Below are 16,751 nucleotides of genomic sequence, written 5' to 3' on the forward strand. Positions count from 1 at the left end.
AATATTAAAAAAGAAATCATAAGTTTGATCCTATCCATGTCATAAGGAATGCCCTTAAATAATGTAGTATAAGTTGTCGGCAAGCATCAGTGTTTATTGAGATTGAAAGCAGAGGTGAACTCCAATTAAGCTGCTGAAACATCTCAAGAATGATCAGCGGAAACACAATGTACCTGAGCTCAATTTAGAGCTCACGACAAAGGCTGTAAATACTGATGTACATGCGATTTTTCAAGTTTTTTATTTTTAATAAATTTGCAACAATTTCAAAAAATCTTTTTTTACATTGTCATTATGGGGTATTGTGTGTAGAATTTTGAGGAAATAAATTAATTTAATCCATTTTAAAATAAGGCTGTAACATAAAAAAATGTGGAAAAGGGGAAGCGCTATGAATAATTTCCGGATGCACTATATATGTCATGATTACCAGCGATCTCTAACCACCAGAGGTCGCTGGTAAGCACTCACCCTCACAATAACCTATGGACTACAAATCCGCCATTCGTGGACTACATTTTCATACATGCACTCCGTTCCACAAACACACATGCTTCCTCATTTTCACTGATTACACTTGCGCCAGCTGAGGATTGTCAGAGACTGATTACACACACTATTTAAACAACACACACACTCCCTGCCTTGGCCGAGTCTTGTTTTACTGTAAAGTGACATTACAACGCGGTTCCTTAGTCTTGTTTCTCCGTGTGTTTACCCTAGCCTTGTTTACCTAGTTATCCTTGTCTGCCGCCTGCCTTCCGACCTCTCGCCTGTGTTTGATTACGATTCTGGACTGCCTTCATACATCTGTTTGCACCTGTGTTGACCATTGCCTCCCTAATTTTGAATAAACCTGCATGTGGATCCTAAACTTCAGTTGTCTCTGTCACTCCCCGTGTTACAATATATTCCCTAAAAAATTGATAAAAATATTCATTTTCAAAATGTACTGATTTATACTGAGCCCTGAATTTATAATTTACATTATCCATAAAGCACATGATTTATAAAAGATTAGTCAAAGGATGTCAGACGCTGCGTCAAACAGCTGCATACATATTGCATTGTTTATATTTTTAATACCTTTATCCCAAAAGCACTATAAGCCCGTTTGGCATACGGCAGCACTCCAGAGATATGATTTGTAGACACAATATTGCTTAGTCATGGAAGACTAACATCAATCTCCGGTCAATCCTTGAACAGCAGGAATCCGAAAAACCATTTGAAGGAGAAATGAAAAGCTCCCTCCGTTTACCTCACCGAGTCAGTCGATGTCTGCGCGGCTTTCACTTCGGGGCTTTGTCGATTTGTTCACACAGTATGGAGAGGTATTGCGTGAGTTTGACCATGAGGATGATGAGCGTTCCTCCGGATAACAAGCAGGAGGGCCAGAAGAGCGAGTGTAAAAGCGAAGCGCTGCCGTAGAGCCGCTTAAGGAGGATACTGGCCTGATGCTCGCTGGGGTCGTGGAAACACCTGACCTGCTGCTGCATCTTCAGGTGATCCGAAATATTCTGGATCAGAACGCGCACGGCGGTGTGGTCCTTCTGGCATTTTGGCACATAAAAACACTGCGAAAAAAAAATCTATTTTAAACACTGACAGTAAAGGCATGAGTTACTTCTTTATCACGTTTAAACTCCTAAGCACTATACCAGCTTAGTTGACCTAAGACTTTGGCACAATATATAATCAATCAGTCTCTTTATTAAAAAACAGAAAATATAAAAAATATGTACAAAACAACAGCACAACATTTCCTCTTCAAGCAAAAGTATGTTTAATTTGGCCTCCTTTGACACTAAGCACAGTTTGAACTGTTTTGTTCTAATTGTCCTGTTATTTTCTGAAATAATATGCTGTGTAATGTCAGGTTCTTTTAGCACTTTCCAGAGATCTTCTTTAGATTTAGAGTGCTGTATCTTTCTTTTTCTGTCCAGGTGATCTCATTAGCCTCTATAATATTCAGGTCTGGACCGTGTGGAGGCCATTTCATGACTGTCTGTGTTTCATCCAACCCAGGCTCATTCTGAGAACGTAGTCCCGGGGACGTTTCTGGAGACCGCGAAATATGTCCCGGGAGGTACGTATTTGTGCCGTTTTTGTTTTCGCGAGTCCGCGAGAGGCCGCTGTGCGCGCTTTTTCCCACGCCGTTCTCGCGTAAACCCGCTAGAGGCCGCTGGCGAACGACCTTCCGCCTGTCTGCCTGGATGACGGAATGATTGACCGTGCGACCGGCCAATCGGCTGACCCACCCTCCTCCGTCCCTAAACCCAACCAACGACGATTCACAAAAGCCGTCCAGAAAAAGAAAATCGTCCGATTTTTACCACGTTTTCGGGTTTTGACCACATTCTCACCCTGTGACCAACTTGTTCGCTTCATTTTTTGGATTTTGTTTTTGTTTTCTCACCTGATTTCTGGAACCGCTCTTCCCCGGACTCGAACCCCGTCGTCGTCGTGGTCAGCCCCTCTCTGCGCCTCGAGTCTGCCAGAGTACACGAAGAGCTAACCGGACAAACTGGCTGCAGCGGGAAAGCCCTCCACACGGAGGCGAGGCTGGCCGGCCGGCGAGCGCCGAAGGGAACGGCGTCACACTGCCCCGCAGCGTTCGCTTAAAAAAATGAAATGCAGCCGTACGTACCCCGGCTACGTATTTCGCGGTCTCCAGAAACGTCCCCGGGACTACGTTCTCAGAATGAGCCTGGGTTGGTTTCATCAGCTGTTTTCTTTCTCCAAATAGGATTTCACTGCAATTAGCGGATCATTATCATGCAAAAAATTAAATCTGTTACCACTCAAGTCCTTTCCAGAAGGAATAGCATAATGGATTAAAACCTGTCTGTACTTTTCAACATTCACAATTCCATCAGTTCAGATAATATTGCAAACCAGGACAAACAGCCTCTCTCCAACATTGTCTTTCACATGTCTCAAACAATTAAACGAAAATAATTCAAACTCTAACCTAAACTAACGGGTTTTTAGTTTCACCTCATGTACAAACATTGGTTCGTTTTATGCAACAGGTTTCCATGCAATTTTCTAGTAAAGTCAACTAGTTGGTTTACAGACTACCTGTCTGTCTACATATTTGTAATCATACTGAATTTTAGAAAACGATTTCAATTTTATTTAAAGAACTCCTATTATGCATTTAAAAGGGTCATTATTAAAGTTTGGAGTTGGGGATCTCCAACAACAGGCTGATATGCATGCAAGGTCAAAAAACACTTTCATTGTCTTATAATATGTTTTGGATGGCGGGGCGTTGGACGAAAGTGAAGAGGGGGAGGGTTGTCGCCGATGAAAGTGAAGAGGGTTAGGAAGTCGCAGAAAGAAGTGAACAGCAGACAGGGGAGTAGGGCGGTTGAGGAGGGGGATCGGTAAAATGAGGTCCCGGATCAGATTTCAGAGGTGCCGGATCCGGCGTGTTCCGGCACAAATTAAGCCCTGGGGAAGTAACACTAACTTTAACTCACACTTCAGAGCACAGTGCTTCGCAACATCATTCAGCCAGGATCTGCTACAGAGTTTGTCTTCCGCTTTTTCCTTATACAGTGTTTGAGGGTGGGGCCGGCGGTTTAAATTTTCCCATGTCCAGGGGCAGCACCCCCCCCCCCCCCCCTTCTTCACTTAACGATCACCACAACACCCCCATCCCGCCCCCTGCCCTCTTTTCACTTACTGATCGCCCCCCATCCCCCACCCGGTTCTTCACTTTTCGATCGACTAACCCCCTATCCCATCGCCACTCTTCACTTAAATGCTGTCCCAGTCCGCCAGTGCTCGCAACAAATGGGTGAGGCTTGAGTTCCGAATCTAATAAAGATTAGTTACCTAGACAGTTCATTTGAACCACTCTGAGTCGACTCTTTTATAGATGAATCAAAAGTTTTAAACACGGTGCACTTTCAGATTTAAGCCTTAGCTGGATATTTCACTTTACTTAGAGCTGTGTTACACACTGCATGGAAGGTCATTTTCAAAAACCCAAAATAGATGCTCTTTAACTAACTAACATTTTTTTTCTATTGTTTTTGTCTCAAAAGCTGCTCAAGATTAAGAATTCAGTTTAGTACTGCTGTTTTAGGTTAAAGCCAATTTGTTGACTTCAACCCTTTTATTACGTCAATCACTTTTTCAGCAACCCTGCCTTCCAAAGTCATGTCAGCCAGTCCAGCATAAGCAGATCTGAAAAATAGTAAATGACTGACAGACATACTTTCCAAGCCAATCTCATGGGAAAACCAACACATTGAACATTATTTTTTGATGGATTATATGAGACTGAATACTGGAGTAAGAGCTTATAAATTTATATGTAATAATATTTCTCAATGTATAATCATTTATATCACGTCAGCCGTCGCTGGTTTGAGCCCCGGCTGGGTCAGTTGGCATTTCTGTGTGGAGTTTGCATGTTCGCGTGGGTTTCCTCCACAGGTCCAAAAAGATGTGGAATAGGTGAATTGGGTAAGCTAAATTGTCCATAGTGTATGTGTGTAAATGAGTGTGTATGGATGTTTCCCAGTGATGGGTTGCAGCTGGAAGGGCATCCGCTGCATAAAACATATGCTGGATAAGTTGGTGGTTCGTTCCGCTGTGGCGATCCCAGATTAATAAAGGGACTAAACAGAAAAGAAAATGAATAAATGAATGCATCATGTCAGCCAATCTAGTGTCAGCTAACCTGAAGCTGACACTAGATTGGGCTAAATAATAATCACAGTTGAGCTAAAAATAAGCATGGCATCTAGAAGTGCAGATTGAGTGTCAATTTCTGGGAAGATGTATAGTTTTGATCAACTATTTGCAAGTTAGGGTAATTAGGCAGGTCATTGCATAATGATGGTTTGTTCTGTAGATAATCAGGGGGGGAAATGCTTAAGGGGGCTAATAATATTGACCTTAAAATGGTTTTAAAAAATTAAAAACTGCTTTTATTCTAGCCAAAATAAAACAAATAAGACTTTCTCCAGAAGAAAAAATATTATAGGAAATACTGTGAAAAATTCCTTGCTCTGTTTAACAAAACTTGGGAAATATTGGAAAAAGAAAAGGAGGGCTAATAATTTTCGACTACAGCTGGAAGTTAGCATTGTGGTTATTCCCTTAGCTATCACCAAACGTGATTATTATGCTATCTTTTACAAGGTGCCTTTCATGCGCAAATGCTGCCTCCAGATTCACTGCCTGATTGGGCAGGGAGGCAACAAACCAGCTGCCTAAACACTTACAAGTAGCCAATATAATCTTACTTCTGTTTAGCTTTTGATTTTCTGAACGTTCTTGATTTTTTTTCACTCCTCTGTCTTCTTCAGAGTGTTGAATGATAAATGGATTCACCTCAGAACTGACATCCAGCATTTCCTCATTGTGAGAGAGCAGGCCGATGCGACCGGTGGCGTTCAGGCTGACGTAGACCTGCAGACAGGGGTATTTCGAGTTTCGCCAGCAGTCAGAGCCACAGTTGTAGGAGCAGTTGATTTCCTTGGTCAGAGAGGAGTTCAGCACAGTGCAGGTGGTCTCATCTATCAATAGACTGCATTTGGCAAATGAAAGCACATTTGAAATTACACATAAAATTAAAGGGCACCTATGATGCAAAAATCAACTTTTGGAAGCTGTTTGGATAACTATGTGTAGGTATAGTGTGTCCACTGTCATATTGGAGTGATATAAACACACCAAGTTTCTTTTTAAAAATTTCCTGATGTTAAAATAGGATCCAAATCCTGGTGATTTGGAGGCGCACCACAATGTGATGTAGGAGTGCGGTTTTCCCTGCCACCGAATTGATTGACAGCTGTTTATTAACATGTCTCACGTATAATCATGTCCACAGAACAGGATTTGCAAAGAAACTGGAATTAAAAGATCTGTTCCAACTCTCTGTGATCAGCTGCACATCAAGAATGAGTTTAAAATAAGTTTAAAATTCAATAGTTTTAGGACAACTTTGATGAAAGGTTCTGATCCACTTCAAATGTTAGCTAGTGTACATTGCTGGCATAGTCATTATCCTAGTAAATTGCTATTGAAGCAGTCATGATATAGCACTACCTGTCTGCATAAGCACGCACCATGGTGATACAAATCACAAAGTACATCATGACTGAGCTGAACACCATGCCCAAACCCAGAAGAATGGCCCTGTCCTCCCCAGCCTTCAGCGCCGTCTCTGTCCTTTTTTTGTCCTTCAGCTCATGTCCCCACAACCGCTTATAAATCACCCTAGAAAAGAAAATCCAAACAGCGTAGTGTTTTTTAGTCATGGATGCTAATGGGCTACATTTAATAATGTAAACAACTTTCACATGAATTATATTTAAAGGTTCAGTATGTAGGATTGATATTATATATGCCAGTTTGATAATAGCTAAAGGAGCAAGAAAAGACTATAGAATACACAAGACTTGTCACTCATATTGTTTTAAATGGTGAAAAGTGTAAGGTCAATATGATGAATGAAGCCCCGCCATCTAGTACAGGATCCAATCAGCGATTGTTATAGACTGAGGATCCTCAAAAGATTAGAAATTAAACTAAAGGGACAGTTGTTGTTTAATTTTATTGTTGTTTCCTTATATGAAAATCAATCGTAAGCTTGGCATCAATTTTGGAGAATTTTATGTTCCCTATTCAAACAGAATGCCCAAGCATACTGCCCGAGAGGCATTTCAAAGATTGAAATAACTTGCCTTAAAAGGACTTTGATTGAACCTTAGCTGTGACTCAGTGCAAACCAACACATCAGTGATTCGTTTAATAATGTTAAAGAGGTGTAATATGTATTAATTAGATTGTAAACCTTGTTGAAGTGCAGTGAGTGCACTATTCTGTACTTGTTAATGGCTGTATTTAAATTTCTGTCGTGTTTCGTCTGGTGCAAACAACCAAATTGCTTATCACAAAAATTTCGTCATGTAGCATGTTGTTAGGACACGGGGTTACAATGTAACCTGCTCACCTAATGTTTCCATTCGTAATATTTATATTGTTTGCTAATTAATAATCACCTCATGTGGAACTCTGAATCTGCGTCTTATTTTGTAGTCTGCTAATGTCCACACTGTGGTCTCATTCCAGTTGCGGATAAATGCTTTGAGAGCCTTTCTGACTGAATGAATGAAATACGCTGTTTTCCACCAAGGCAACCTGGGGTGCTGATTTATAATCAGTTAAACTGGCATTGAGCGAGTTAAAAGAACCAAAACAAAGATAGACGTTCCAGCACGAACAGCACATTGTCAAAGTAGAATATCTGACTTCAGCATTGTTTTTCAGATAAACAAGAATGTTCACTTAGCATGTTTCTTAAATATCTGCAAATATATTATGGCATGCTTTAGAAGAGTCAAAAACGTACATACAGCACCTTTAAAAATCCCAAATATATCCCGGTTATGTTTAACATTCAAACTCAGCTTATTCAAGACTGAACATTACTTAAGATGTCAACTACCGAGACTACATCTGACTCCAAAAGCATGGAAGTAATGTAGGAAAAACTCATCAACGCTTTTTGAAGTCAAACTGGCGGTTTGCATGCTGATACAAGTGGCAGTATACAAGCAATACATTTGATGAAAGTCAACATGGCCTCTCAGTTCAAAAATGTCCTCTCAGCTATACAGGATATTGAAAATCATGTGGCAGAATATTTCAGAAGACTAAGGCAGGCACGAAAATTGATAATTTGGAAAATCGTATTTGCTCCAATTTAAGGATTCTTTTTCTACCAACTAGCAGTAGGTGGACTTACACAGCCTATAGCAAAGACAGACATTCCCAAGCCAGGCTCATTCTGAAAATGTACCCCTATATACATTTCTGGAGATGGCTAAATACGTCCCAGGAGCTACGTTTTTTTTTTCGTTTTTTTTTTGCAGTTTTTGCCCCAGAGGCCGCTGTGTACGCTTTTTCAGATCTTAAATTTCTATCAAGAGTGCCATTCATGCCTGCTGTTGTCACATAAATCCACCAGAGGCTGCTGTCGACTGACTGACTGAATAAATAAGTAGGTGCGTCCCAAATCGCATACTTATGCACTATTCTACGCCATTTTGTCGTGTAAATAGTGTAAGTAGTGTGTTCATACTGAAAACTCCACGAATAATAAGTGCACTTCATTTACCCGGATGATGCACTCATTCAACTGGTAAAATGAAGTGTGGAATGTTGGACACTTCACGCACTCAACGACCGCTGCTTTGTTCACGTAGCAGAAGGGGTGGAGTTGTCGGGCGCACATGTTGGAAAACTTTTTTTATTTTGGATTGTGAAAGCGAAATTCTCCTATGAGAGTGATTATATCGCCTCCTGATGGAGAATAATACTCACGGCAGGTATTATTTGGTACTTTATTTATTTATTTCACTAATTTGGCAACCGTTAAGCGTCATCAGGGAAATGGTTTGAATTTCCGCTTAGTAAAAAAACCATTAGTGTTCCATTTAGGACGACACTACATACATATGCTATGCTGTTGAGTGTGTAAGTGCATAAGTACATAGTGCATGAGTGTATAGTGTGCCATTTAGAGCGCAGCTAGTGACTGACTGAGTGATCGACTGAACCACCCTCCTCGTTCCCTAAACCCAACCAGTAGTGTTTTCAAAAGCACTGATTGACCCGCCCACCCCCTTCCCTCAACCCAACGACACTTTTCCTAAATAGATTCAGAAAAAGAAAAGGTCTCGTCTGATTTTTACCACATAATCGGATTTTACCACATTCTCACCCTGTTATTTACTTGTTTATTTTATTTTTTGGCTTCTGTTTTTTCTTTGTGCTTTCTGGAATCATTCTTCTCCAGACTCAACCCTGTCGTCGAGGTCAACTTTGCTCTGCATCTTAAGTCCAGCAACGTGCATAGCGAGCTACTGGACAAATTGGTAACAGTGGGAAGGCGGTCCACACAGAGGTAGGTGGAACAGGAAACAGCGAAAAGGAACATCATCACGCTGCCCTATAGTGTTCGTTTTAAAGATGAAAGGCAGCCATATGTACTTCTGGCTACATAATTTGCGATCTCCAGAAATGTTTATAGAGCTACATTTCAGAATGAGCCTATGTTGGACATTCTGGCATGGAACGCACATTGCGTTTCAGATACACAAGTATGCAAATTGATCATGTTTCTTATATATCTGTAAACATATTATGATATTTTTATACTTTAGAAGAGTCCAAACTTGCATACAGCATTTTTAAAGTAAATATGGTATTAAGAGCAAGTTAAAAACAGATGTAAACCTTTGTTGTGTAGCTTGTGTTGTTCTGACCCCCTTCACAAGGAACATCTTGTCTCATTCCTGTCAAATCTGGACAGACCTAAAACCAAACAATATATGGTCTAACTGCACAGACATTTTACATTCACTCAAACTTAACTGTTTACACAAATTTTAATGGATTGAACATTAAACAATCAAGTTGTCCCAAGAAACCTCAGGAATTGTGATGCTTCAGCTCATTTTAAATAAGCAGTTGGAACAAGCAGAAAAATCGTTTTTTGAGCGTATGTTTTCCATTTACACCTTCTGTTATAAAATCTGACCATATAGTTTGACACATTATTTGTACAGAAGCCAGCAGTATTGATTTTGCAATACACCATGGTTTTACTATGTAAAGAATATATTAACTATTCACTGACAGTGCACTTCCATGTTTCATAAATCAGCCAAGATGGTCCATAATTCCTATAAGTGCCATTTCTGAATAATTCTGAAGAGAGATGCTCCTAAGAAAGCTTGAGAATCTTTAGCCAGCCTGAGCAATCATTCTCAAGAGACTCAAATCTAAATTTAGCTTTAAAACGAACCCTTTTCATATAAATATTTCTCAGAGCATCCCATTAATATCACACATGGAAACCAGTGATATATCACATCGGCTGGTTTTGTTACAAAAGGCATTAAGAATACTTGTGATATTGATTATATACAACATATTAAATAATAATAGTAAGATTATAATATTATATAATGTTAGATATACACTATTTTGCAGTGTTCAGCTTTGTTACTTTTATCCGAATTACTCAGGTGAACCAAAGATTCATAAAGTCATTTACTTCATACTTGAATTCATCAGTACAGTTATCATTTACTCACCCTCATGTTATTTCAAACCTGTATAACATCTTTGCAGTAGGGTTGACAATAACAGAGTTGATAAAAGCAGAGTTGACGATAGCAGAATTGACAATAATGAAGTTGACAAAAGCAGAGTCGACAATAACAGGGTTAACAATAACAGAGTTGACAAAAGCAGAGTTGACAATAGCAGGGTTGACAATAATAGAATTGACATTAACAGTGTTGACAAAAGCAGAGTTGAGAATAACAGAGTTGACAATAGCATAATTGACAATAACAGAGTTGACAATAACAGGCTTGACAATAGCAGAGTTGACAATAACAGAGGTGAATATAACAGGGTAGACAAAAGCAGCATTAACAATAACAGGGTTTATAATAGCAGAGTTGACACAAGCAGAGTTGACAATAACAGATTTGACAAAAACAGAGTTGACAAAAGCAGGTTTGACAATAACAGAGTTGACTATAGCAGAGTTGACAATAACAGGGTTAACAATAACAGATTTGACAATTGCAGAGTTGACAGTAACAGAGTTGACAATAACAGAGTTGACAACAGAGTTGAATATAACAGTTGACAATAATATGGTTCATAAAAGCAGAGTTGACAAAAGCAGAGTTGACAATAACAGGGTTAACAATAACAGAGTTGACAATAGCAGAGTTGACAATAACAGAGTTGACAAAAGCAAGGTTGACAATAACAGAGTTGACAATAACAGAGTTGACAATAACAGAGTTGACAAAAGCAGAGTTGACAATAACAGGGTTGACAATAAAAGAGTTGACAAAAGCAGAGTTGACAATAACAGGGTTGACAATAACAGAGTTGACAAAAGCAGAGTTGACAATAACATTGTTGACAAACGCAGAGTTGACAATGACGGTTAACAGTAACAGAGTTGACAATAACAGAGTTGATATATTACAGAGTTGATGATAGCAGAGTTGACAATAACGAAGTTGATTAAAGCAGAGTTGACAATAACGGTTAACAATAACAGTTGACAATAACAGAGTTGACAATAACAGAATTGACAAAAGCAGAGTTGACAAAATCATTGATATATTACAGAGTTGATGATAGCAGAGTTGACAATAACGAAGTTGATTAAAGCAGAGTTGACAATAACGGTTAACAGTAACAGAGTTGACAATAACGGTTAACAATAACAGTTGACAATAACAGAGTTGACAATAACAGAATTGACAAAAGCAGAGTTGACAAAATCAGAGTTGACAATAACGGTTAACAGTAACAGAGTTGACAATAACAGAGTTCACATGACAGAGTTGATGATAGCAGAGTTGACAATAATGGAGTTGATAAAATCAGAGTTGACAATACCAGAGTTGACAATAATGGAGTTGACAATAGCATAGTTGACAATAACAGAGTTGACATTAACAGAGTTGACAATAAAGGAGTTGACTATAGCAGAGTTGACAATAACGGAGTTGACAAAAGCAGTGTTGACAAAAGCAGAGTTGACAGTAATAGAGTTTACAAAAGCAGAGTTGACAAAAGCAAGTTTGACAATAACACAGTTGACTATAGCAGAGTTGACAATAACAGGGTTAACAATAACAGAGTTGACAAACACAGAGTTGAAAAAAGCAGAGTTGACAATAACAGAGTTGACAAATAGAGATTTGACAAAAGCAGAGTTGACAAAAGCAGAGTTGACAATAACAGAGTTGGCAAAAGCAGAGTTGACAATAACAAATTTGACAAACGCAGAGTTGACAATAACGGTTAACAGTCACAGAGTCGACAATAACAGAGTTGACATGACAGAGTTGATGATAGCAGAGTTGACATTAATGGAGTTGAGAAAAGCAGAGTTGACAATAACGGTTAACAATAACAGAGTTGACAATAACAGAGTTGACATGACAGAGTTGATGATAGCAGAGTTGACAATAACGGAGTTGATAAAAGCAGAGTTGACAATAACGGAGTTGACGATAGCAGAGATGAAAATAACAGAGTTGACAAAAGCAGAGTTGACAAAAGCAGAGTTGACAATAACAGAGTTGACAATAACGGAGTTGACTATGGTAGAGTTGACAATAACGGAGTTGACAAAAGCAGTGTTGACAAAAGCAGAGTTGACAATAACAGTGTTGACAAAAGCAGAGTTGACAAAAGCAGAGTTGACAATAACGGAGTTGACAATAATAGAGTTGACAATAACAGAGTCGACATTAGCTACCATTTTTTATTTTAGCTCAAGTTGCTAACCTCAAACCAGATACCACATGGCATGTCTAAAACAGAATTTTATGTTTTAATTATTTTACTCTATTTGAAGGTTTTCAAAAAGTTAATGAGAAATGGTTTTTTTAATCAGGGTTTGTTAGATTGGTGTGCCTTTTTATATAAGAGCTGGGACATAGGGACCTTATAACATAGGGACCTTAACTTCAATCTTAACTTGCTACACTCAATATATATATATATATATATATATATATATATATATATATATATATATATATATATATATATATATATATATATATATATAAATATATTTATATATATATATAAATATATGAACATTTGAAATTTTCCTATGATAATTGAAGCTGAATGTCTGATTTCTGCCTGATCTAACGAGGAAATGTAATTATTATTTATACTATTTAGTAGCTAATTCATACAAATTCATACAGATGAAATTCAGTCATATTAAACTGTATGATTTTTTAAAAAGTCATGACACCAAACCCCACCCCTAAACCCAATCCCCATTGGGGAATGACCAAAATCATAGTGAATTGAACTATATTTCATACAAATTTTTCATACAAACTTTATTTTTGCTCTTATACACAGCTATGAGAAGCAGGTCTTTTTAAGGGCTCAGCAATGGAGCTTAAGGCTGATAGAGCCCCACTTTCAAGATTGCCTTGCTATTACTAAGAGCACCAGTGATTACATTACTATTACAAATACGAGCTCACGTATCCTTGCTGTATCGACAACTGTTTCTTAAGCGCAGCGTGATTTTGCTAAATGCAGAACCATGCCAAACATAAAACATTCTAGACTAAATACATTATTGATTCTCTGACCCTGGGTTTGGAAAATAGCCCAAATCTTTTTTCTTTTTTTCCCAGAAACAAGAAGAAGACTGCTTGGCGGAGAGAAAAAAAATGACAAAGCTCTTTCCTTTTGTCCAATGATTTTTAAGTAACAAGATGATTGAAAGCACTCAGCAATGAAGGATGTACTAATATTTCTACAAGATCCTTCTGAGAATTTAATCAAATTTAGCCTATAAAGGTTTTTGGTTGATTAAAACCATCTAAAATGCTGTATCCATTTGATAAATGGGTTTAAAAATCAATGCACACAAAGCCCTTTATTCTTTGGAATCCACAAATAAAATCTGTTTTTCATTTATGTCAACTGACAACAGCTTTATTGACATCCTAGCATATTTTTCCTTGTCTCACTTTGCGAGCAGTTGCTTTTAACTCCAAGACAACTTGAATTAGGAAAATTTGTGAGTGAAAATGTATTCCTGAAGCATTTTCCCTCCATATAATGCTTTAGTGCTCTGCTAGCATTTCCAAGAAGGCAGAGAAGCATTCAAACCCAGGATGTACTCTCTTCATAATCAATATGTTTAATTCAAAGGTTTCCGTTTATATCCCTTCGCAAGGCCAAGGTCTCTACATACCTGTATCGATAGATTCGAGCCAAAGCAGAGCAATGAAATTTCAAGAAAGCATGTTGCGTCAATAACCGTCAGCCTCCTCTTGCTCCTCTCGAGACCTGTAAGGGTTTTTAAAATACCCGATAATGCTGCTGGCAGATTTGTGGCTTTGTGGGCCGCGTGCCAGTGTGTGAAACTGTGCAGGGCAGCAGTTTCCTGCCAAATGATGTGCGGAATGAGTTCTTCCTAGCCGGCCCGACACCCTGACCTTGCCCCCTTTTCAGCATGGAGGTGAAGAACTGAACAGAAATAACCATGTGCCACTTTTTGTCAAAGTGCTGTCGTTGAGTTTGGGCGTTTGATTTATGATGTTTACCAAGGCCAGTATCGTTACTAAATTATTCATCCTTAGGACTGGTGATTTGATCCTCTAAACCTGAAGGTAGAAATATAAAACATTTGACAGAAGTGATCTGAGCATGTGGAGGAATGGTTACAGGTGCATTTTCATTTAGACATGGTCAAAGTACCTTTCAAGGCTATTCTGTTCCTGCCATCAAACTCTGGCAGATATTTCATGCAAGTATATTGCCTTTTTATGATGAGTCGATTGATGACTTCCTCATTTGGCTTTGGATAAAAGCCTTCGCTAAATGACTATAATAACTATTATTATTATTATTATTATTATTATTATTATTATTATTATTATTATTATTATTATTATTATTATTTAGTCTTTGTTTAAAGATTCTTAAAGGGCACCTATAATGAAAATCATGTTTTGGGAGCAGTTTGGACAGAACTGTGTGTGGGTATTGTGTGTCCACAGTCATATTGGGGTGATAGAAATACAATAAATCTGTTTTTTCTTATTTCTTAATGTTAAAATAGGATCCAAATCCCTCCCATTTTGAGGTCGATGTAGTAATGTAGTGTGTAATGTAGTGTGATGTAGTAGTGAGGTTTCTCCGCCCACTGAAGTGATTGACAGCTGCATATTAACATGTCTCTGTAGTAACACGTAAAATCATATCAATTACACTGGACTAGGCAAATCAACTGGGATTAAAAGATCTGTTCAGCTCTCTGTGATCATCAATCATCATCAAATGGGATCAAGAATGAGTTTTACAAGTTTAAAACGTTTTTAAAACAGTGCATGTTTATAATGAATTATAGCGATTTAACTTTGTCACCACAGTCGCATGTCAGTAAAATTATAAAAGACATTTCAGACCCAGTTTGTGGACGTTAAAGTTTATTTTGTACATTAACATAATGGATATCCATACAGCAGTGGATATTAACATGGGTCCTGTCACTCACCTTTTTATGATGAGTCGATTGATGACTTCTTCATTTGGCTTTGGATAAAAGCCTTCGCTAAATGACTAAATTTTAATCTATCTGCTGTTTAGCTGAACGGGATATAACATTTTCCGAAAACGCACATTTAAATATCATATTTTAAATAAAATCTGGCTTAAATAGCATCACAGAATTGTTACGATTACGATTGATTTAATTGTAGTGCAAAGTAATGCAAAGGCTGAGCACAATTGCCCAAGGATTTTATTATTATTATTATTATTATTATTATTATTATTATTATTATTATTATTATTATTATTATTATTATTATTATTTAGTCTTTGTTTAAAGATCTTTAAGGGCACCTATAATGAAAATCATGTTTTGGAAGCAGTTTGGACAGAACTGTGTGTGGGTATTGTGTGTCCACAGTCATATTAGGGTGATAGAAATACAATAAATCTGTTTTTTCTTATTTCTTAATGTTAAAATAGGATCCAAATCCCTCCCATTTTGAGGCCGATGTAGTAATGTAGTGTGTAATGTAGTGTGATGTAGTAGTGAGGTTTCCCCGCCCACTGAAGTGAATGAAAGCTGCGTATTAACATGTCTCTGTAGTAACACGTAAAATCATATCAATTAGACTGGAATAGGCAAAGCAACTGGGATGAAAAGATCTGTTCAGCTCTCTGTGATCATCAATCATCATCAAATGGGATCAAGAATGAGTTTTACAAGTTTAAAACGTTTTTAAAACATTGCATGTTTATAATGAATTACAGCGACTTAACTTTATCACCACAGTCACATGTCAGTACAATTATAAAAGACGTTTCAGACCCAGTTTGTGGACGTTAAAGTTTATTTTGTACATTAACATAATGGATATCCATACAGCAGTGGATATTAACATGGGTCCTGTCACATTTACCGTGCAAAACAGAGCAAAGTTAAATGCGCGCTGTGTGTGTGTGCGTGAACGTTGTAACGACATTTTGTGTGACTCATCATTGCAGAAAGGCTTGAATTACCCCACAACAAATACATCAGATACTTAATGGTGAAGTTCTTACTGTTGTATTTCTCACAGAGGTTACGTGAGATCTGCTTCCTTCATGTGTCACTGTGCTGTTTATCTGACGCAGCTAGAGATTGAGGCACACTCTACATTGTGTTCAGAGCAAAAAATCCCAAACTTCTAAAAGGTAAAATAAATAATCTGATGAGTGTTTTGAAGTGAAACTTTACAGACACATTCTGGAGACACAAAAGACTTATCCTAAATCTTGAAAAGGGGGTAAAATTTCTCCCTTTAAGAAATTATTAAGATTCTTAAGAGTAGCTGTGTAAAAAGCAAAATAAAGCACATCCATGTCCCTGTCCGAGAATAAAGACAGTATTTAACTCTTTATCAGTTCACTATTGACGCATGCTGTAGCATTCATTCAACAAAGTGTTGAAAATACTGAAATATATATGGTAAAACAAGCCTTACTTTAGTATAGTTCCAAAACTTTATAGTCCTGTACTAAAGAATTATAGAATACATACACTCGCCACTTCATTAGGTAAACCTGTCCATCTGCTCGTTAACGCACATTTCTAATCAGCCAATCACATGGCAGCAACTCAATGTATTTAGGCATGTAGA

The 16,751-nt window shown here is 37.9% G+C and overlaps 1 protein-coding gene across 1 annotated transcript; it reads right to left on the reverse strand.

The window, feature by feature from the left end:
* Positions 1-13,995, reverse strand: kcnmb2 (potassium large conductance calcium-activated channel, subfamily M, beta member 2). The gene is made up of 5 exons (XM_056472054.1): positions 13,811-13,995; positions 9,268-9,345; positions 6,073-6,243; positions 5,356-5,551; positions 1-1,577 (listed from the first exon to the last, which is right to left on the reverse strand). The coding sequence occupies exons 2-5, from the start codon at positions 9,312-9,314 to the stop codon at positions 1,293-1,295; spliced, it is 699 nt and encodes a 232-aa protein (XP_056328029.1). The 5' UTR covers positions 9,315-9,345; positions 13,811-13,995; the 3' UTR covers positions 1-1,292.
* Positions 13,996-16,751: the final 2,756 nt, after the last annotated feature.

This window comes from Danio aesculapii, chromosome 2 (assembly GCF_903798145.1).
Source record: "Danio aesculapii chromosome 2, fDanAes4.1, whole genome shotgun sequence".
Classification (NCBI taxonomy): domain Eukaryota; kingdom Metazoa; phylum Chordata; class Actinopteri; order Cypriniformes; family Danionidae; genus Danio; species Danio aesculapii.

Coding starts and splice junctions, on each gene's coding strand:
- kcnmb2 (XM_056472054.1), bottom strand. CDS start 9,314: ATGTTCCTTGTGAAGGGGGTCAGAACAACACAAGCTACACAACAAAG. Junction 6,244..9,267: donor ACACAAGCTACACAACAAAG/GTTTACATCTGT, acceptor TTTCTTTTCTAG/GGTGATTTATAAGCGGTTGT. Junction 1,578..5,355: donor TGCTGGATGTCAGTTCTGAG/GTGAATCCATTT, acceptor TTTTTTTCGCAG/TGTTTTTATGTGCCAAAATG.